Here is a 22,973-nt window from a genome sequence, read left to right as displayed (position 1 = left end):
TATTTTTGGAAGATCCCTCCCACAGGAGGGTCGTCAGCCTCTTCCTATTGGTGATCTGGAATTCTCCAGAATCAAGAAACCAAAACTAATTCAGGAAGGAGACTTCTGCCTTGGAACACTCTATATCCTTGGCTTCTGGGTGTCAAAGGAATTTTTTTTTTTTTTTTTTTTTTGGTTTGGCATGGCCTTCTTGGGTGGGGAAAGTTGGAAACTGTTTGCTAGGCAGTAGTTTTTCCATGTTTCCCTGTCATGTAACTCCTTTTGGGAAGAGAAAAAATAACACTGAACTCTGTCTTGCTCTTGGATGATTTTCTCCTGCTGTGCCTTGTTTTCCTTGTGTACCTGAGAGTGAAGGTGGTGGGGACCATACATCTAATATAAAGTGTCTCAGGTGAGAATGGGGTTTCTGTGGATTTTCCGGGGTATGTTCAGATTTATCGGGGGCATTACAGGTGAAATTGGCTTAGCTATCTCTACTCTCTGATCTGAACTGATGTATCCTTCATGGTATAGAACATAATGGAGCAATTGTTGGCTTTGGGTATACAGAATCAAAAGTTTTAACCTGAGGTTCATGAACTTTCTTTTTTTTTTTTTTTAATTATATGAGATATTCAAAGCCACCTGAAATAACAGGCAAGCGTTGAGTGTGTACAAGTAGGGTCACTTATTTTGTGGAGAGAGGCCATACCCTGCATCAGACTTTCAAAAGAGTGTGTGTCTTATAGCGATTCATTAAAATCTCATTCATTAAAAACTCAAATGGCTTTGAGGCTTATCCTGATGCTTTTTGTCATTGTTCTTATGGAAAATATTCTGGACTCAAGACCAACTTGAGAGTGAAAGGACGGGCTGAGAATTGGACAATGTCACTGATTATTCCTCCTCTAATTCCGGAGACTCCCAAGTCGTTCTTAGTTTGACAGTTTTTTTCCTTTTCCAGAAACACCTACTGGATTGGAATGAAAAGTGACAAAAAATGATTGATAGGTTATCTGATTTCAACAAGTTGAACACCCCTTGTGCCGAATTCTTTCTCAAGTATAAAGTTTAACTTGAGGTTAATGAGTGTGGATGGAGTTTGGAAATACAAGCTACCAGGGTACGATGCTAAACAGATCTGAAAATTACAGGCAAGGATCCCCAGAGCTGAATTCAGGGGTTCAGTTTGCAGAAAGAGTAGCATTGCATTGATGTTTTTATGAAATTTGCATTTGTGAGGTTCTTGGAAGGTTTGGGGGAGACTTCAGGAGGCTGGAAAGATAAAACTGGCCTTGGCTTTTCTAATCTTCATTCAAAACTGACATTATGTATAGATGGAACTGAGGGTAAAGGTTTTCTAGAGGGGATCTCACTAAATTATATTTTCATAATTGATCCAGTTACTTCAACTGTGCACTCAAACAGCCATGCAGCAACTCAGGAGCAAACTAACTGGCTATGGTCCTGGTTTGGTAATTCACAACCTAAGACTCAGGATCTCACAACAACAGCAACCTCAGGTAAACAGCTATGTCTTTTGCTTATCAATTGTTCTGAATGCTAGGTCTGTTAGTACTATGGAGAAGGGAATCCATTGTCCTTTAATAAATAATAATGAGAAAGATCATCATTATTATTATCTACCAGAGAGGCCTATGGATCTGGGAATTGACTAACCACTCCTAAATGCCCTCAATGCTGTTTTTTGGAACCATGTATGTAGAATCTGAATTATGTTTCCTTCAGAGGCTCTGACTATGAGATTCATTCAGAAAAAAAGTCCTCTAAGAATAAGTATTAGAAAACACATACTTCCACTTTCTGCTAGTCTAGTTATCACTATCAACAACAACAACACTAATAATAATAAAATAGAGGGAAATGCTGATTTAGGGATTTAGACATTTAAAAAACTGTGAAGCCCAGGAGAAGACCTTTCACTCCACGTCAGAGTCCAGAACTCTAACAAGCTCCATAGGTATTTGGCTATTACCTCCAAATCCCTGCAAAGTATTTTAATTTGGAGCTTGAGGGAGTGGAGATGTTTCAAAGTCTGTATAATGGGAGATTACACATATATCTTCATTTATTATCTTTCACTGTGGGATATGGCTGTATTTTCAAATAAATAGCCATTGTATTGGTATAGGGGAATAATAAAAATGGGAAAACAGTCCCTTGCCTTTGTTTAGTTTATTAGATGTTGGATAAACTATATCCTTTGTTTGCGCAAATAGCAATGTAAGGAAAATAGTGTTGATGTTATGATAGCCATCTCATAGAGACTAAGATCAAGCTATGCGTGTGCTGGGGAGAGGAGAGGTTGTAGAATAAAGAAAATGCTAGTTTTTAAATATTTATAATATTCATCTTCATAGGAAAAAGGGTGTGAAGGAAAACATCTTTGGGGCAGTGTTTCATCTTGGGACAATTCTGGGCTCTCTTTATAACGGAAAAAAAAGAAACCTAACCCATCTTACTTTGGTATGTGGGGATTCAATGACACTTTCAGCCTCTGCTTGGGCTTGTTCTCAAGTTTTTGGTTTATTATTGTCTAATATTCTTCTGATCCATGGTTTCAGAAATAGCAGTCGGAGGAAGCTTTCAAATCAAGACTCTTGCTTCTGGCCTTTTTAATGGGATCATCGGGTCACTTAATCTCTGTCTTTCCTGATTAATTATCCTATTTTCTAAAAAACAAGATGCAAAATGCTTTGCAAAGTGTCGTATTGACATAAAAACTGACGATGGGCCAGGTTGCTAAAGGATTTGGACCCAAGTGGAGAAAAGTAGAAAAGCATCTTCTAATTTGGGTGTTGTTCTTCTCTGAGATTGGGATTGCTGTGAATGCTGGAAGAAATATCATATCCTAAATTATTGGAGAATGATATTGGTGGGCCAAGAAAGATTATGCGGAATATCAAGGGGCTAGGACTCTGAAAGAGCTGGGTTTTAGAATCATTAGCTCTCAAATTTGGAGATCTTAAATGGTCCAGTTTAATCAACACTTCTAGTCAATTAATCATATACACAAATTTTCTGCCAAGTGATCTTTATGATGGTGGCAAAAATAATACTTCATGAATAAGCTCATTGTTGCATAGTTCAGATTATTGCTTTTTAAACCCAATATTTGGGAGAGTATCCATCTTTCTGACATTCTCACCACAGATTCTAGTTTGGCTTCATGGGAGCAGAGACAAAAAAAAAATTGATTTTCTTTAACCTTTTAGACTTGCAAACTCAAAGATCCCTCCTTCTCTCCTTGAGACCTCCCCGTGGCTGGTCGGCCTTCTGACTTCAGACTCTGCCAGCATACTTTCTTCATCTTAAAGATGAAGATCGTGGGGCAAATGATATTCCAGGCCCTTCTATCTCTGCTGTTTTGTGAATGGGCCTCCCAGGACATGGAACTTCTTTGCTTTTGTCCTTTCTTTCCACCATCCACATGCAGCATATATGATTCTTTCAAGTGGGAATAGAGTAAAAGTACAGAAAATACTATTTCTCAGGAACCGATAATTAATTTTTCAACAATCAATTCAATCACGGCTACAACAGCTTTGATGAGTACTAGAGGTACAACTTTTGAAGCAACAACTAAGAAGCCAGAAGTTCAGGATTGGCTTCCATGGTGGTTTGAACCATCAGAGTCTAAGAATCATCTTCACACAACACCACAAGCGGCTGGTAATGAATTATGATTATTTCATTTTATTTGTTCTCTTGACAGTTTTAAATAACTCTTACTGACCTGTGGGATATTGTTAAAGGCTGAAGTTCATTCTGGTCTCACATGTCTTTGTGATGACTTTAGAAGGATCATGAGCTATGAGGTCTATGTGTTTGATTTTAGAGCACTAATACGGCAACTTCTCATTTCTTCTCTACAATTAACATTATAGAACTTGATGTAGCGATCATCTTAATTTTAATGTGGCTGATTTCATATTAATATAATTTAATAATATATAATAAATATTATAGAATATTTAGAATTATAGCCCAGGAGGAGGCTAATCTGGAGACTGTGAAAAGGGGGCAGATGTTTCTTGATGACAAAACAAAATCTTGACTAGGAAAGAGTGTTCATAGATATTCTAAAATTATTGAAGTGAAAATAAAATAGTATAACTAAAATGTGACACAATACACTCTGCACCAATGAAACTATTCTTGGGGAGGGCACTAATAGTACAAAAAAGCAGTCATCCCATAGATAGCCTGAATCCCATTCAATATGCAGAAACACCCTTTTAGTAAGAGACATGTAGAGTAACTACTGAGAACAGGCAACAGTCTTCCAGCTCCTTTCCTGTGATTGCATCCAAAATGAAGTGAGGCATTCTCAAAATCTTGACTACACTTATCTACTGAATGTGAGGCATGATTTCTCTGTGAACCGACTAACTTGCTCCATGCCAAATGGTTGTTAGGAACTTCAATGTATCTTCCATTTGCCATGGAAGCTACAGTGATTTGTTGCTACAGAAGATCAGGACAAAAGAATCAGCAAATTGTGACCATGACTTGGGGTTTTAGGAGTGACTAACATGTTTAAATTCCACGATTTTGTTACAAGTGTTCTAACAAAGCAAATAGAGGTGAAATAGTTTCATCTGTTATTGACATCTTAGTTTCAATGGCGTATACTGATTGAGTTAATAGTAAATTCATTTGAAAGTGCATGGGGGTGTTCCATTGGCCTTTTTGTTTTGTTTCAGTTCGTTTATTTCTTGAAGAGGGATGGTTATGTCTATATTTATCCCTTTAGCCTTCTTAAATACATGTTCAGTTTTTTGATCACAGCCAATTGTTTTGAGATGTCCGTATTAGCTTCAGAGAACAGGGCATAAGAATTTGGGATCTATAAGTCAACTTTCTCTTAAACTTTCTTCTTAAAACTGGGAAATCCATTATACCTTCTGTGCCTGATTTTCTTCCTTTGTCAAATGGGTTGCTTGGCATCCAGCTCAACCACTAACGTAAGTCACCACAACAGGTACGGATTCAAATACCAACTCAGCAGGCTGGGAGCCAAATGAAGAAAATGAAGATGAAAGAGACAAACACTTCAGTTTTCCTGGATCAGGCATTGATGATGATGAAGATTTTATCTCCAGCACCAGTAAGAATAATCAATTACAGTAGAACCATTGCTACAAGGCCTAATGATTAATCTGCGTGGTGTCCAATAGTATCTTTGATGGGAAATATTTAAAGTGAAAAATGAGTGGACCTTTGGTTATACCTTAGTTATATGTTGATGAAATTATCAAGGAGGAAATAGAATTTTTTGAATGGAAGCCAAAACATTTTAGGAGAAAAAATGGAAAAAAAAATCTCCATAAAATCTCCAATGATTTGTGGTCTTCCTGTTTTGTTTTTCTGTGAGGTCTGCTCCCAGGAAGTCTCTTTGAATTGTCAAGCTTTGTCACAGAATGGCATACTAAAGTATATAACAAATACTCATTGTGTACCTGTTGTGCTGGGTGCTAAGAACACAGTGATGGGAAAAAGCCAGAGCCTTTGTTTTCATGGAGCTCATGATCTGTTGGAGCAATAGAACTGGAGAATGCAATTAGGAAGGTATTACTCATGAGTTGCAGATGATCCTAAATTGAATACTTAGAAAGCCCTAGAAAGGCTTAAAGGATGGGAAGTGGAACTCAGGACTTGTCTCTAAGTTAAGTGGAGATTTAACAGATGGACAGGGTATCAGTGAAGGGAAGGGCAAATGTTAGCTCAGCTGTAATAAGACAGTGCCAGTTACAGGCAAATAGGGAAGGCACTGCATAAAGGATCCAAATTTGTAATCATTATAAAATGTTTTGAGAACATTAAGATGAAAATTGAACTGAAAATGTCTTGAAAATTGTAAAATGTGCAAAGTTGGACTAATATGCTGCCAGATGACTGTTTCCTCACATGTCTGTCATGACCTAAGATTTCATTGAACAGAGCAGAGAAGCCTGAACCTGGCTCCATCAAAGCTCTGCTTTTCCTTAGAGAAAAGGCTTTGGGGTGTTCCATGAGCTCTCTTGGGTCACTCAAGTCCTGTTGATCCCTTTGGAACCTGACAGTTTTATCCCCAAGTGGATGGCACCCAGGAATGGAGAGTTCCAAAAATAGCTTAGTGCTGGAAGTCTGACCTTATGGACCTGATGCAATGAATACATGAGATGAACTAGGTTTTTTATTTTCCAGCTTTAAAGTAGTGGATTTCTTAATTGGGACACCTCTGCGGAGCTTGGTCTCTGGAAAAAGCAAACTGATTTTAACAACTTTGGAATGACAATCAAATAACTAGAAAACAGTGAGGGTTCACTGTTACTGCATCTAAGGCTCAGGATGTTGCCTGCCTTGGAAAGTGGCCCCTGCGAGATAGATGTGCTCTTGATACTAGAGGAGCTAAACTCCCTTGAGCATCAATCCAAAAAGATCAACCTGCAAATAAGTTGCAGGGACAGGCACCAGGGAAAAATCTGCCATGCTATTTGTTTTCATGTCTAATATTGGCCTATTTTCATTTCTCTGCTTAGCACATATGAATGTAATTCAACAGAATGCCCTTTTTCTTCTGAAAAGACATGATTGCTAGTACTTTTCAATGCTTATTAAGAATGTAGTTAGTAATTTAAACTTGCGCTTCTTATGTTGTGAAATATTACAGTTCTGAAAGCAGGATGTTTTTATTTGTATATCAAAATCAAGTTTGAAAGAACTAGGATGCATTTGATTCTGATTATGTCACGGTCCTTCTGTAAAGTGCATCTCCTATTCCAGTCCTGTGTTATTGTCATGTTTTGGGTGACAATATCAGGGTACTGGTACCTTTTTTTTTTTTTTTTCGGTGTGCTGCTATGATGGTGGTTGGTTACCTGTGGCCTTTTTCTACTGAATGTATGTATCTTGTTTTCCTGCCATTGGCTATGAATGGATTGCTCATGATCCATTTATGTTTGATAAGAATATCAATATTGTTTGATAAACATTCAGAAATGTATAGCTAACCCGTATGGCTATTCTAGGTAGATATTCTTTCTCAGAAACATCTACAAGAAAACTCTGGCTGCTCAGGATGTTTCTCTCCTAACCAAAATTACTAGCAAAATAAAATGATCATCATGATATAACTTCCCGTCATCTAGCTCTCCAACCTGAGGATCTACAGGTAGCACATTTGCCAGGGAAACACATCCCTTGAGCTTTCAAGCACAGACGGCTGCTACAGACCGCATAAACAGGCAAAACTCTTGACGTCCTTTCCTATCCTCGGTGAGGGGCTGGTGTTCTCAAAACTGTTCTTGCTGCTGCAGCTTCTTTGGCTGCTCTCTCCAGCAGATCTCACGTTCTGAACCGCAAGGTATTCTGTGACAGAATGCAAAGGACACTGAGATGCTTACCAACACGGCTGAATCGAGCTGAATGCCCTTTCTGCTTTCCTTCCATCCCCACGCCCCCATCTATACAGCCTGGTATAGATGACTCGCTTTGCAGACCACAGAAGGGAGAAATGTGCAAAACAAGTGATGAAGGCTCAAGAAATAGCATTTTCCTAATTGCTTCAATAATCATTACCACAGTTTTGATCACACCACGGATTTCTGACCACACAAAACAGAATCGAGACTGGACACAGTGGAGCCCAAGCCATTTGAATCCAGAAGTACTGCTTCAGACAACTACAAGGATGACTGGTAATGGGTCATGCATATTTAAAGATTTTTTTTCCCCTCCACTCAAAGCCAATGATGCTGCTACAGCTGATCTTTGGGACACAATGGGAAATTTAGTTTCATCACACTTCTTAATGAATTTTCATGAGGGTATTCGATTCTGTTTAGGATAATTTATCAATCATACTATCTTGGCACAATATATTTTATGTTGCTTCATTATAAAAGTGAATACACTCAAACCGTTAATGGTGCTGTCTTTGATAAAGTGGTTACAAGGGAATAACAAGCAGTCATGAATAAATCCCATGTCCATTGGTTTTTCTCTCTAGGCAGGTTAGTGAAGTCACTCAAAATGATTGAGAGTAGACATTCAGAGGTAATTTTTAGGTATACAACTATTAATAGCATGTTCTTTAATGGAAAGACCCAATCACTAAGGGTTGGTTGATAAAAAGTCACAGTGATTTTTAACCATCATCACAACAGATGTAGAGAGAAGTGGCAGCAGTACTCAAGGACGAAGCCTGACTCAGGAACCAGAGCCTCCTCTCATTCATCCCGGGCATCATGATGAAGAGGAGACTCAGCATTCTACAAGCACATGTAAGAAGCTGGTGGTCAGCCCTTCTGGTTCAGACAAGTTAGTGGAGACATTCTCCAGAACAGGGAAGACTGTTCAGTAACTGACTACATCTTCCGTATCTGCACAATCGTTTCTTTTATCCCCAGAGCCTGAAAACCTGCCAAATATTGAGAAATTGGAAGAAAGAGGCTAACTTGTCAGGTTGCCCAAAAGGTCAAAATGTTTACAAGGCAGATCTGAGATACAGTTGTATTAAAGATTCCGAGAGGTCCTGTGTGGGTGATTTGCATGTGTTTATGGAAATGCATGAGGACAAGTGTGTTCTTTTGGTGCTTAGTAGAAGGATCTGGAAGGAAATCTTGCCCAGTGAAATGATCTTGGGAATCCCTATTTTCTGTGAATATCTGTGGTGAATTCTATTTCTCACCTTGTTGGAGAAAAGCATCATTTATAGTCCTTAGAGGAAAGTTGATAGCTAGTATGGTCTATATTTGAATTTGACAGCTGTCCTTTTTCTATTTTTAAGCCCAGGGTACCTCGGGGATGGCTTTGATGTTCTTACTGTTATTTCTTTTGTGGACAAACATCTCAAGTTTTCTAAAACAATCTCAAGTCTTACCCTCTCATTTATGAGAATAGGACCAGGGAGATGGGAGTAAGAAGTATCAATTTTTCCTTTCTCATCTGTCCTTTCTGAGAGTATCCATCTTGTTTGGAATGAAAGAAGCTTTTATTTGGGATAACAGCTTGTAGCATTTTAAAAACTGTGGTTTAACCATCCTTCTCACAGCCTAAGGGGAAAATGTAGGAGTCATCTACTTAGAAGCCAGAAGGAGCTTAGAAATTCATAATTTGAGGGGTGACTTCAGGCCACAAAATAAAAGCTTCAGTCACCAGTGCATCAGTGAGGACGTAGGTTAATAAGTCCTGAACATTGTGCTGAATATGTCCAACAGGCCTTGCATCCTGTTGCTTACCCCAGTAGATCTAGTATTTGCATAAAGATTGTGGACTGAATTAAGAAAGAAGTCTGCTGTTAGAAAAAGAAAATGGAGATTAAGCAGAAGCATCTTTGAAAAGATTCTGAAGCAGTCCAAGAATGGATCTTAGAAATTATAATTTTTTTTAACAGACAGAGTGGACAGTGAGAGAGACAGAGAGAAAGGTCTTCCTTTGCCGTTGGTTCACCCTCCAGTGGCCGCTGCGGCCGGCGCATCGCGCTGATCCAAAGGCAGGAGCCAGGTGCTTCTCCTGGTCTCCCATGCGGGTGCAGGGCCCAAGGACTTGGGCCATCCTCCACTGCATTCCCGGGCCATAGCAGAGAGCTGGCCTGGAAGAGGGGCAACCGGGACAGAATCCGGCGCCCCAACCGGGACTAGAACCCAGTGTGCCGGCACCGCAAGGCAGAGGATTAGCATAGTGAGCCACAGCGCCTGCCAGAAATTATTTTAGACAGCTTGCACTTAAAAAGTGAAGAGCTACCTAAGAGACTTGGAATTAATGAGCTTGTTTTCAAAAGGTGCTTGGAGAACATCATTACTTGGGGATCATGAGAATCCAGACATAATGGATTTTGACAACTGCAGCAATTTTCTCACCAATACTTGCAGATCCTAAAGGGATTCTGATTGTAACCTCGAAGCTTTATCAAATGAACATCAGGACTTCTTGTTTTAAAATGAAAATTCTATATTCTGTTAACCTATTTCTATTTACATAAAAAGGAGTTTCTGGGTCAAGTTTTATTAAGAATGTTGAGTTGTGTGTGCATATGTGCATGTACACAGGCATGAAGTTCTTGTTTCCGTTTTAAAAAAACTTTGAGTAATGCAGCAATCTGAGTTTTTTTGTAATCACATTTAGTATTTTTTTCTAACTTCATTTTTTGTTAGGAGATAAGACTTAAAATTTTGGCATTTTTCCCCTCTCTGGATAATCATTAACCCCAGTAATAGTTTGGCTGATAAAGGGTAAGACAATAAGTTTTATTTTTAAAAAAATCTTTGATATCAAACATGCCATTTTCAAAGATAATGAAATAACATAAATTTTACAAGTCACAAAAATTTGGCTTAACAAATTATTTTATAGTATTTTGCTTTCCTGGTGAACTAAAAATTTGCTGTGAGTTGCAATAGATGAAAGTCTCAGTGGGCTTCCACGACTTTTCCTAAAGACGCTCTCATGGAATTTTGTCCCCTTCTTCTTCTTCTTCTTCTTTTATTTATTTATTTATTTAATTTTTTGGTTGAAATTTTAAGCCTTCGCGTACACCTTCTGTAATTTGTATAGTGCCAAAACTGTGTAGAACAGTTTTTTCCATTGAATTATTTTTAGTAAAAAGTGATTTTAGTAATAAAAATTTATTTATTTGAAAAGCAGAAACAAAGAGAGACAGGGAGAGGAGGAGAGGCAGAGAGAGAACTCTTCCACCTGCTGGTTCATTCCACAAATGGTCCCAACAATCAGAAATAGGCCAGACTGAAGCCAGGAGCCTGGAACTCCATCCTGGGCTCCCACATGGGTGGCAGGGACCCAGTAATTGGAGCATCATCTGCTGCCTTCCCAAGCACATTATACAGAACTTGGATCAGAAGTGGAGGGACGAGTACTCGAACTGGCCCTTGAACAGGGGCTGTGGGAGTCCCAAGCAGTGGCTTAATCTGCTGTTGCAACATTACCATCCCCTGAAGCAATTTTAGATGCCACTCACACATCACAACATCATGTCAGGGGAGCAGCTCCCAGTCATCTCAGCCGTTTCCATGCTGGACAAATCCATGGCTGTTGCCTTTTCAGTGTGTGAGATTAGGGTTATGTGATCCATTTGAAAAGTCCTCATAAGTCCTGATACTACAGTGACCTTGGAAGTTGTTACTCAAAGTATTTCTTCTCCCAAAGGCTCTAGAGCAAGCAAAGGGATTATTCTTTGAACAAGTGGTTCTCTCTGAGAGCCCACAGGTGAGCCCATAGCATATAGCAAAATAAGATGAATACCGGGAACTCATAGGCTGTTATCTAGTGCTAACTTTGTGCTAATATGGCTACTCGATTTTGAGCAGATAAAACTTTTTTGGGTCTCAGTTTCCCATTTCAAAATGTAAAGGACTGTACCACTGGTTTCTAGCATCCCTTTCAGAGTATCCATAGCTTCTCTTCTTGATGCCTTCTTTTCCTGCCTTCTGTACTTATGTGCATACTACATTAAAATAGAAATGCATGTAACAGCTGTTGGCAAAAAAACTGGACAATTATGGCTCACAACTGACATTCTTCTCACAGCCTGGGTGACACTTAATAGCACAACTGAAGAAACAGCTACTCAGAAAGAACAGTGGTTTGGGAACAGATGGCATGGGGGGAACCTCCAGATACCAGGAGAATATTCTCATTCAATAGCAGGGCCATCGGGCAATGGATGGTTTCACAAGAAAACTTGAGGAAAAACTTCCTTTGGGGTTAAATTCTGGGTAACAAAGACACTAAACTAAAGGACGTTGAAGAAATTGTCACAAGATGGTTGAATTCTTCATAACTTATGTCACAATTAAGAGAGCCAAAACTTACATGCTTATAACAAACCATCTGAACAGGAATAGCTATAAAGACATGAAAGAAGCAGTAGGAATCTACCTTTGAGTATGTCATTTCCAGATCTAGTTTTGTAGATATTTAGTGAACTTGTAGGAGAGACCTTAGTTTATAAAATACACCCTTTTGTTTTCTAAAGGAATCTCCTGCAGGTTTTACAATAGGGTTTGATGAAGTATGTGGCTTGGGTGAAAGATTTTTTCAAAACCTCAGTGTTGGAAGAAATGTAGCCAGATATTATTAGAAAAATGACACCTGTCTGATGTCATTTGTTCTTCAGGTCATATCTGGTTGGTAATTTCTTTTTTATAGTACAAGATTTTTTCTCACATTTACAAAAAAAAGGTAATTTCTCTATTTTTGAGTTACAGTTTTGTGGAAATTAAACTCAAGTCTTGTCATCATCTCAAAGGAATGCCAGATACCTTGGTTCTACAAGTGCCTATGTATGATTCTTTTGTCCTTGTGACCTAAGTGATGAAATGTACCCCACCTTATAAAGAATGTGAATTACTCATTATTACTTGGTATCAGAGTAATCTTCCTATTTGCAGTATAGAATATAATACATAATGTCCTTCCAGTAAACAGTGACATCTAGATGAATTCCAGGTGAAGCATTGGATCCTGTGACTGGCTATGTGGGGTGGTCGTTTCTAAGGGGATACTTCTGCAAGCTTTTCTGTGTCTACTTCTCCATTGGCTCAGAATGGAGCAAAGGCACGTGCTACATTCTTATATCATTTATGCCATAAATTCCACTGTTAGAAGGTATGGCTTCTAATGGATTCCATTCATGCTCTTGAGATGCTTGGCATTTGCTTTCATATTTGTCTCTTGAGAGACTGTGACCTGATTGCTGCTGTAGATCACTGCCAGCTTAGTGTGCATTTCACTGGGATGTGGTTGTCTGAGAAGACATCACATGCTCAGGTTCTTATACTTTAGTCTTCCTTTAGGGAACTGTGACAGCATGGCATTGTTCTAGAAGTCCTTTTCTATCATCTTCTCCTGATGTCTATTGCTAATCCTCTTTCTACCGCTGAGGTGGTTGATGCTTTATGTCCTCTAGTTCATATGCTGATTGCTAAAAAAATCAGCATGAATGAACCCGAACCTGCTAAAACATGTGTCCTCTATATCAGAAATATAGTTTCATTGTATTGTCTAAAGAATATAGTATTAAAAACAAACTCATTGTATTCCTGGCACGTGTCAATTAACAATTACTTGAATTGCATGACCACAACAGCCTCAGCCCACAACAGCCATCCCAGTCCAAAAACAACAACAGAGAGTCAATGGGACAGTTCCTGGACTGATTTCTTCGACCCAGTTTCACATCCAATGGGACAAGATCATCCAGCAGAGAGAAGCATGGGTAATAACCTCTGAGCATTTTATGTACTATGTTTCTGAAATCTGCTATTTTCCTAGAAATAGATCAATCTACTTTCCTAAGGAACTTGGTTTCCTCAAAAATTACTCTTGCTAGAAGTGATATGCAAATTCATCTGAATATGAAGTGCTGGGCTGAAAGTGAAGAATTTGACAGGAGAATTAAGAACTAGACCTAGCTCCTAGGCGTGAAAGTCATTTCTTTGGAAAAAGCAGCATTCTCAAGACATCTTTGTAATTTACTGCTGACTACAGAGCAAAGCAGTGATTCAGTGCTGATTTCCATTGATACATTGCTTTTGGTAGAGAAATCTGAGAGGTCAAAACTTGATGAGTAATTATGCCAAACAAGTAATGCAGAGGCTCAGAAAACATTATTATTTACTCTTCACACATTTAGAGATAGTACCCAGTGATTTAGGATTTACACCACTCTTGGCCCTCAATAAATGTGAATTTAATGGATGGACAAGTTTTACACAAGATGAAATTCCTGTCTTCTTAAATATCATTCTATCCTATTTCTCTATGAAGAATTTTTAAAAAGGATAGTAAAAAGGATACCAGTTATAGTTTTGCAAGAATTAAGTTTTTTTTATTTTATTTCACCAATTTTTATGTTTCAAAGGAATTTTCCTTTATGAAAATAGGCAACAGCTTACTTGAGATAATCTTCAAAATTTGGCAGTAAGTTGTAGCCATCCTTTCTTAATCTTTAATAAGTTGAATGATTCATGTTCCTTACCATACCAATGAATAGAGTCACTTGAGTTCTATTTATTTTTAGCAAAATGCAAGTATTACACAAAAATGTAACATTCCCAAAAGGAAGATAAATCATTCTAACCAATATGGGAATGGGAGTTTTCAGTCATGGAACTGAATATGCTATTTAGACCCAAATCGTCAAATATGTATAACACAATCCTTATTGAAATGAATTTCAAGAGCACATAACGCTGGGTATTAAGTAACCTCACAATCATCTCCAAAGTGAATCCAACAAATTTGCAGTTTCATTTCTTTGGAACTATGTGCTACCCAAATACTAGTGATGTGATATACCTTAAACTACAATATATATTAATTCTCTTCTAATATGCAAGGCATTTTGGTAACACAGAGATGTACAATTCATGGCCCATGCTCTCAAAGAACTTAAAATTTAACTGGCAAATGAAAATATTTAGCATTCAAATATACTTGACAAACTGAGTCAGTAAGTAACAGATGTGAATGTTGGCAACAAAAATACTAAAGAAATTCAGAGGCCCCCACCCTTCTCCAAAGAGCATCAGAGAAAGGTAGATTGAATCTAATGTTTTGGAAAAAAACCTGAATAGATAGAGAAAGCAAGTGTGGGGAAAGGTTTTCTAGGAAGAAGACTTGCATAAGGAAAGGCATGAGAGAAGAAAAGGCAAACAATGAGTAAGTCTAAGTGGGTGGATCTGTTTGCCACAAAAGTAGATGCCTTTGCCTGGCTAGGTTAGGATACATTACACTGAGTGGCTGAAATGACACTCACAGACCCAGTACACATGTATATGTACCTGGCTACTGGGAGCTCTAATGACATCCAGGGTAGAAAACTAAGTCAGTAAAAGAGCTTTAGAATCAGTAATAAATCTTCACATTGATGAAGAGAAGGAGAGTCTGCTAAATGAATGACTATGTCAAAGGCAATGCAATTGGCTTCAACTCTAGGATGTAAGAATTCCACTAGATGTGAAGATGAGCAAATATGTCATCCACACGTAGAATTCTCTCTGGGAGAATATTCATTTGTGATTTTGATTTGGGTGATCTTACCTCTCTTCGTTTTTGAAATCAGATAGTACAATCAGTTATTTTTATCTTCCAAAGATCTCATTTCTCTCTTCTTTTAGCATGTGCAAGCTGTCATGCTGATGTGGGCATCCCATATTCCAGTAATATCTTCTGGGGTCATTTGGAACAGATTAAATATCCCCAGAGGGAGTAGAGTGGGTGGACTTTGAATTGGAGAGCCAGAAGTATTGATGGTGTTTATGAGTTGCCTGGCCTCTATTTCACTAGACTAGAGCTGTGATAACTATTAAAAGCACATTTATAAATATTTCAGTGAAATTTCTGCACCACTCAGCATTGTGTTAAATTCCAAAGATGCCTCATAGTTGTGTTTGTGGAAAGAATGATTCAGTGGCATCAACCGCTTATGATTTCTTGCCCCTATGTACTTCCTGGGGCCTCCAACTGGGTGGCATGGGATGACGATTTTGTGTTTTTATTTGCATGTTGACTTTATGACATGAAAAGAAACTAAAAGAGACAAAGGCTATTAACACAAAAGGTCTTAAGCCTTATTAACACGAAAGGTCTTAAGGGGGAAGTGACAAAATTGTCCATGTGTACCTGTGTACCTTGTCTTTTCTCCATGTGTCCCATTACATATGTCTTTAAGAAAGGCCATGTGTGTGGAATGGAGCAAGTCAGAGAAGAGCTATGTTTCTGTCTCTTGGCAAAGCTTGAGAGTTTCATCATGTGCTCATGTAAGGTTTTTCTAGATTGAAAAAACACAAACAAAAATCATAGCTTTCCTACAGTGCACCTTAGATGAAAGCCAGTTACCTCTTGTCACTGTTTTGAAGAAAGCAGTGAAGACCTGAACTAGTGCATGCTTTCATTCCTCTTATCCAGGTTGGACTATAAAAATAATTCAGCTGTGGGCTATAAACCACTCTCACAGGTAGTGCTTTGGGAAATCAGGTAATAACACTGATTTAATTCCTTCAGATATGGACTCCAGTCTCAGTACAATGCCTCAGCCCACTTCAGATCCAAACACAGGTTTGGTGGAAGACCTGGACAGGACGGGACCTCTTTCAATGACAACTCGTAAGAATGATGGCATCTCCCTTTATTGACCTGTCTTCCTGTGTGAACTCCTGACCAAGCTTGGTGGTGGAATGGTGCCTTTCTTGCCATGTGGCTCAGCTCAGCCCAGAGTATAAATCCGTCTTCAGTGCCTGTATTCTTGTGGTGTTCCTTAAACCTGATTTCACCTTCATTCTTGGTGCCTTCGAGATTCAATGACTTTATGATTTTTCAGAAAGGGAAGAAGGAGTAGGGGACTCTATTCAACTTGATTACTCTAAGTAGTTATGTCTGTGAAACTCAAGAGCACAGGTGAGATGATGGTTTCTCTATGTTTAAATTGGCCATCTCTTTTTTATTTCCTTTTTTCTCTCCACTTAAGGCAGGACAAGGATAGGATTGCTTTGATGGTTGTGAAAAAGACATTTTTGGAGCCATATAATCACAGAGAATAGGGAAATACCATCAGTCTACAGAGAAGTCATGTTGTTGACAATTGACTAAGGTGGCAAGGTCCTTGGAGCAAAAAAGGAACTGTTACTAACATCTCTATTGCTAAATTTCCAGAAGGGAGCAGTGTTAAACTTCTAGTAGCCTTAATTTCTACCATATGTACATGGATATACTAGCAACTTGCCCAAAATCACTCATAATTTCTTGGAAGAATTTGAATGAAATCCAAAATTAAGAAGATGTCATTTCACTGCTTGCTACACACGAGTAGAGTCCTTTGTATTAGCCCTTATGCAAGTGAAATGTGTTGATTGTCAGTGATGTACACAGCACAGCATTAAGCTTAAAAGCAGATACAAATAATTGTGAATGGCCCCTGCCAATGAAGGACTCAGGTTTCTATTCTATCTCTGTTGACTTCTATACTGAGGCTGGGGTTTGGAATTTGGTGAATGTTTCTGTCCTGGTTATGTTATTTATTTGGTGGTGGACATGACTTAAGTGATTGCTTTATGGATTGCTTGCACCTGCAACTCAGAGGTCAGTACCCTTCTTAGAAGAATACAAGGGAAATGAACTCAAAACAGCCAAAGTGATTTTGGAGATGGGCTATGGTTCAACTTCAAATTGATCAATGTCACTGGGAGCCTTGTGTTTGCCCAGGCAAGCGTTTCCTTCATGCAATGATAGGAATCCCATCCACAGATGAAATTAAAAAAAAAAAAAAACACCTACAAATAGAGTAAAATGGTTATTTTAATTGTCTTCTGAAAAGAGTTAAATATTTCCTTGTATAAATTTGATCTGAGTGGCCGGTGCCACGGCTCACTAGGCTAATCCTCCGCCTGCGGCGCCGGCACTCTGGGTTCTAGTCCTGGTCGGGGCACCAGATTCTGTCCCGGTTGCCCCTCTTCCAGGCCAGCTCTCTGCTATGGCCCGGGAGTGCAGTGGAGGATGGCCCAAGTGCTTGGGCCCTGCACCTGCATGGGAGACCAGGAGAAGCACCTGGCTCCTGCCATAGGATCAGCGCGGTGCGCCGGCCGCAGCGCACCGGCCACGGCGGCCATTGGAGGGTGAACCAACGGCAAAGGAAGACCTTTCTCTCTGTCTCTCTCTCTCACTGTCCACTCTGCCTGTCAAAATAAATAAATAAATAAATAAATTTGATCTGAGTTACTGGAGCAGGCTATACTGGATAAACGTCTCTTTTGTGGGGTTACAGGTATACTATGGGCTATCAGAGTATTTATTTTCCTTATGTCACACTTCTTGACACACAGTTAAGTACTCTTTTTTAAATTAATTTATTTTTATTTAAAAGTCAGAGAGAGGGACACACACACAGAGAGAGATAGAGAGAGACAGAGACAGAGAGAGAGAGAGAGAGAGATCTTCCATCCACACATTCACTTCCCAGATGGCCACAATGACCAGGGCTAGACCAGGCCAAAGTCAGGGACCAAGAGCTTGATCTAGGTCTCCTATGTGTGTGTCAGGGGTACAAGCACTTAGTCAATCTTCCACTGCTTTTCCCAGGCCACTAGCAGGGATCTGGATCAGAAGTGGAGCAGCTGGGACTTGAATTGGCACCCATATGGGATACCGTGTTTCAGGTGGCAGCTTTACCTGCCATGCCACAGTGCTGGCCCCAGTTAAGTACTCTTTTTTTTTTTTTTAAAGATTTTTATTTACTTGAAAGTCAGAGTTACACAGAGAAAGAAGGAGAGGCAGAGAGAGAGAGAGAGAGAGAGGTCTTCCATCCGCTGGTTCACTCCCCAGATGGCCACAATGGCTGGAGCTGCACCAGTCCGAAGCCAGGAGCCAGGAGCTTCTTCTGGGTCTCCCAAGCGAGTCCTTGGGCCATCCTCTACTGCTTTCACAGGCCATAGCAGACAGTTAGATTGGAAGTGGAGCAGGCAGGACTCAAACTTGTACCCATATGGGATGCCGGCACTGTAGGCGGTGGCTTTACCTGCTACACCGCAGTGCTTGCCCCCCAGTTAAGTACTTGTTGATAGGAGCACTGGGACTCAAGCATTCCCTTTTTCTAGGTCTCTGTATTCTCTGGTTTTCCTGAGCGACTGGGAACAATACTACAATTGGGCCAGGGTGAACCAGGGTGGGCAAAGTTCTGGCTCAAACTTCACCTTGGCTCTTAACCTTCATTGCTTATATTGGGAAACAAAGGGATCAACTAGGGGCAAGATAGAATTCTTCTGTATATTTATGTCAATCCAGCGAGAATGTGCACCCATAATGGCTTTTCTATGCAACTATCTCTTTGCCACTGATATAGCTTGATCCTCCTCATTATCAGACAACAGGATATGTATCATAGCTCTAAATTAATGCTGGATTCATCCCTCATCAAAACAGAGCAGAGCCCTCTCCAGAGCTTCTCGACATTACATGGAGGCTTGGAAGAAGATAAAGACCATCCAACAACTTCTCTGACATCCAGAAGTAAGGATGAAAAAGCCCAATTAGCTTGGGCAATTGATGAAAATCAACAAATTATGGGTGCTTTGCAGTGTCTTTGGTGGTGGTGCGTCCATTGACTGCTGTTACGCTGTTACTTTTGAGCAATAGGTGCGTGTGGTTATGGTTCTCTGATTTTTCTGCTTTATAGACCTCTTAGAAGCCATTATACTTTAAACGCAAACTTAGTTCTTAATCTTAAAGATTGGGTTTCCTAAGCTTTTTAGTGGACGCCTTGGTTTTAAAATAATGGATTGTTTATGTATGATTTATAATTGGTGTAGAAGTCTGACTATCTCACTCTCTGTATTCCTTGCATTAATAACATTATTTTGCCATTTGTCCTCTGGACCATAGCTCCATGGTACTGGTGACAAAGAAGCAGTGCCTTTCTGGCAAAGAATAATTGAATTAACAAACTCAGGTCTTTGAAACTTTGCACTTGTTATTCCAATTGCAGGCAATGCCATTTTACTTTTCAGTCCAATGGTGTGTTTCTTCTACCTCATCAAAGGTGGATCCAATGGAAAAAGAGCTCAAGATTATCTAGTGCCTGAGTTGCCTTCAAGGTCACAGTTGTAGTAGCATAAGCCTTACCTTAATAACCCAGGTAGATGTTGTAATGAATACCTCATCTGGGTATTAGATCACTAACTAGACTCTTCTGTTGAGTGATGTCCAGGTGGCATGTATTGCAAAATATTGATTTTGTTCAATAGTGTGACAAAATTCCCTCTTTGGCTCATTGCTCATGGGTAACACATGGCAAATTTTCGCAGCAATTGCACATTCTGAAGACAAGCACACAGTGGGTGGTGATCTTAGAAATGTGGGTTTATCATGGACTCCACCTCTACACAGATAGGACTCATGGCAGAGGAGGAAGAAGAGGTGAAAATCTCCCTGCTGACTCAACTACTTCCCTGCAAGGTTATACTCCTCACTACCCAGAAACAAAGGAAAATAGGACCCTCATCCCAGTGACCCCTACTAGGACTGGGGCCTTTGGAATGACTGAAGTTGCTGTTGTTGGGGATTCCAACCCTGATGTTGATCGCTCCTTACCAGGTAATTTGGCCATTTGTTAACTGGTTTGCTTTCTTTATAGAGAAAAACAGCATGTTCATATTACAAAGGTTAGTTGGTAACCAGAGAATGGCTTTCATCACTGGACATCAGTTCTAGTGCAAGTAAACTTGGATTTAATTTAGGTAAAATGATGCTCCCATTTGCTAGTGTACTTTCCATTTTGCGTGTGCATGTGTGATTTGGTTGTTATGGTGGAATTTCTTTGTCTTAATCTTGTGATATATTGAACCATAGGGTATTTTTGAACCAAATGATATTACTGTGGGTCAAAATACATGAATATCAGAAATTTCATTTGATTCAACTAGTATGAGGATCTCCAAAAAAAAGTTTCTGGAAAATGCATATTATGAAAAAACAATGAATACATTTCAAATTTTGTGTACCAAAATAACTGTATTTTTAATTCTGCTTTTTCTATGAGGTTTTTGAAATGTCCTCTTTTATGCTACCTATTTAGTGCGCTTTAACCCAACATATGGGTAATTTCCATATACTGGCTTCTTTGCACTGAAATTATGATCTTTTACTGGTGATGAATAGATTAGGTTTATTTTTGGTGATGGGCTGGTGGATAAACCTCTTGTAGTTATGATGCATACTTAAAAATGCATGACTTAATCTCCTAGGAATGCATGGAGACTGTTTCTCTAATTATAAGAGATGACCAAAGATGATCGATTCAGTCAAATTTGACATTGAGTCCATTTTGAGACTTTATTTCTCAAGTGAGCAGTCCTCCCAACTTCTGCTTTCTTTGTTTCTCCATTTGCATTAAGAAATCAATGCAGAGAAAAACGGAACTTGGAAAATGCTCACTTTGGTTAAGAAACTAAAAACTGATTTTCCCCTCGCAATACCATTCAGGAGCTTCTTACTACTCAATTGCTAAAATATATTGACGATTACTGACTTTAAACATCTATTTTTGTAGTAGAGAGCTTCCCAACCCCAAAAAGTAAGAAAAATTGTGTTTGATGAGAACCCACTTTATAAACAGATGGCAGTTGCAATTCTCTGACTGATGTAGGAAAAGATAATTCAGAAAGTCTCACGCTTGGCCTCTTCTAGGTTGGTCACACCCCAGGGCTTCAAGGAAAACTGGTTTAAAAAATACTGACCTCAGCAATAATGACAAGATAAAGCCCTCTAACTCTTCTTAGTCTTTTATTTAGCATTAGTCTGCTTTCACTTATTAAAAATTCCAAATACCATTGTCCATATCTCCCAGAAGAATGAGTCTCAGGTAGCTGCCTTGTTTTTAGTGGAGAATTAAGTCCCATTGTGAAACCTAATGGATGCAAATTGTAAAAGGGAATTTCAATTGTTTACCCTATCCTGGAAGGCTTGTATATCCTGTTAGCAAATAAAAGGCTTTCTACAAAATTGGCACTCACATATGCTGATTCCTTCTACATTCCATGGTGATATGGACAGACTTTCCATGGTTTTCCACCAATTAAATAATTAGGAAGTAATCTGATCATCATCCTTGGTTTTCTTCCAAAACACTCATGTAAGTCTCTTCTCTGACCACACCGTTTCTCTGTCTTTATGCTGAGTGTTGAGAATGAAAACATTTGGAATCGCGGTGGTGGTGGTGGTGGTGGTGACAGGGACGGTGGTGGAGTTAGTGCTGGCATTGGTGATTTGGGTAGTGGCAATATTGGTGTGGCATTTCAGCACATTGCTGTCTTCAGGGATTTGGATCATCAGCCAGGGAACAAAGCAATCTGCCTCTTCAATATAATTACAGGAGTGATCCCAGATGACCTATAATCAAGGAAACGGTAATCACCAAGCTACTGTGTGTTCCTTATGGATGCCTTCATAATGGATGACTACAAAAACCCTTGCCTTGTCCTGTGATTGTTTTTTTTAAAAAGGGCTTCAATATATATCAAAAAACTGGGTGATGAGGTGAGGAGGGGAGTTTTCATGTACTGAACTCAAGATTTGGCCTGTGAATTTAGATTTTAGCAATTCATGAACTTGTGCCAATCTAAAACCCTGTGATGATGGATACTTGAGAAGAAGGGATTATATTAACTATTGCTGTTGAAATATAGACTTAACTTTTGAAAAATATTATTTGAAGGTTATTCTAATACTAAGACACGCATTATTCTCATGATTTTGTTTTTCATTTACTTTTTATTTTTCCTTTCACTCAATAAGTAACGGACTTTTCTCTTTGAATCTTTACATCTTTCGAACCCAAGATCTTTAAATACAGACCAATTTCTTGTCTCAAGAACTCTCTTTAAATGTCTCATGCCCTGAGGCAGAAGACCCATTTCTAGCAATCACATTTCTCATAAGCAGATTTGTATAGTTCTTATTTAAAATACACCATGTCTACTTGCCACCTGAGGTCTCTGAAGACATCATGCTGTCTTTATTAGAGTCCTTCGCCACAGTCCTCAGGTTTCTACCTAAACAGTATTTTCTGTAGTTATCTTTGATGGCCTGCACTGTCTCAGTTGCCTTAATTTTGCTAAAAGCTTTAGCCCACTCATCTGTGGATTAAGCAATGAGCAGTAATTAATATGATGGGCCCTTTCCAGCCTCTTTTATCATTGTTTTTTTTCCCCTACCTTTAGAACATTAAATTCTGATTTGATCATTTGGCACAGCAGTTAAGAAACTTCTTAGGATGCCCGCATCCCATATTGATGTGCCTGGGTTCAAGTCTCAGTTCCACTCCCAATTTCAGCTTCCTGCCATTAAGCACCCTGGAAGGCAACAGGTGATGGCCGAAGCAGTTGAGTCCCTGCCATCTACTTGGGAGATCTGGATTGAGTTTCTGGCTTTGGCCTGACCCAATCCTGGTGGTTGTGGGTATTTGGGGAAATGCATCAATG

At 39.2% G+C, this 22,973-nt stretch overlaps 1 protein-coding gene across 13 annotated transcripts in view; it reads left to right on the top strand.

Moving 5' to 3' along the window:
- CD44 (CD44 molecule (IN blood group)) overlaps positions 1–22,973 on the top strand; it is a 92,248-nt gene that overhangs the window by 52,949 nt on the left and 16,326 nt on the right. For 2 of the 13 annotated variants that reach the window (XM_051825937.2, XM_008269684.4), the window contains exons 6-14: positions 1,383–1,502; positions 3,544–3,672; positions 4,985–5,110; positions 7,569–7,682; positions 8,151–8,267; positions 13,091–13,219; positions 16,009–16,110; positions 18,919–19,005; positions 19,882–20,088. The exons of 2 other annotated variants lie outside the window; for them this stretch is intronic. In XM_051825937.2, the coding sequence (XP_051681897.1) occupies positions 1,383–1,502; positions 3,544–3,672; positions 4,985–5,110; positions 7,569–7,682; positions 8,151–8,267; positions 13,091–13,219; positions 16,009–16,110; positions 18,919–19,005; positions 19,882–20,088 (1,131 nt within the window). Of the gene's footprint in view, positions 1–1,382; positions 1,503–3,543; positions 3,673–4,984; positions 5,111–7,568; positions 7,683–8,150; positions 8,268–11,529; positions 11,659–13,082; positions 13,220–16,008; positions 16,111–18,918; positions 19,006–19,881; positions 20,089–22,973 lie in introns of all 13 variants that reach the window. 9 more of the 13 variants (XM_008269740.4, XM_002709048.5, XM_070071514.1 and 6 more) reach the window with 9 other exon arrangements.

This window comes from Oryctolagus cuniculus, chromosome 1 (assembly GCF_964237555.1).
Source record: "Oryctolagus cuniculus chromosome 1, mOryCun1.1, whole genome shotgun sequence".
Lineage (NCBI taxonomy): Eukaryota > Metazoa > Chordata > Mammalia > Lagomorpha > Leporidae > Oryctolagus > Oryctolagus cuniculus.
Note: the sequence above shows the minus strand (reverse complement) of the source record. Positions and strands in the feature narration are given on the sequence as shown.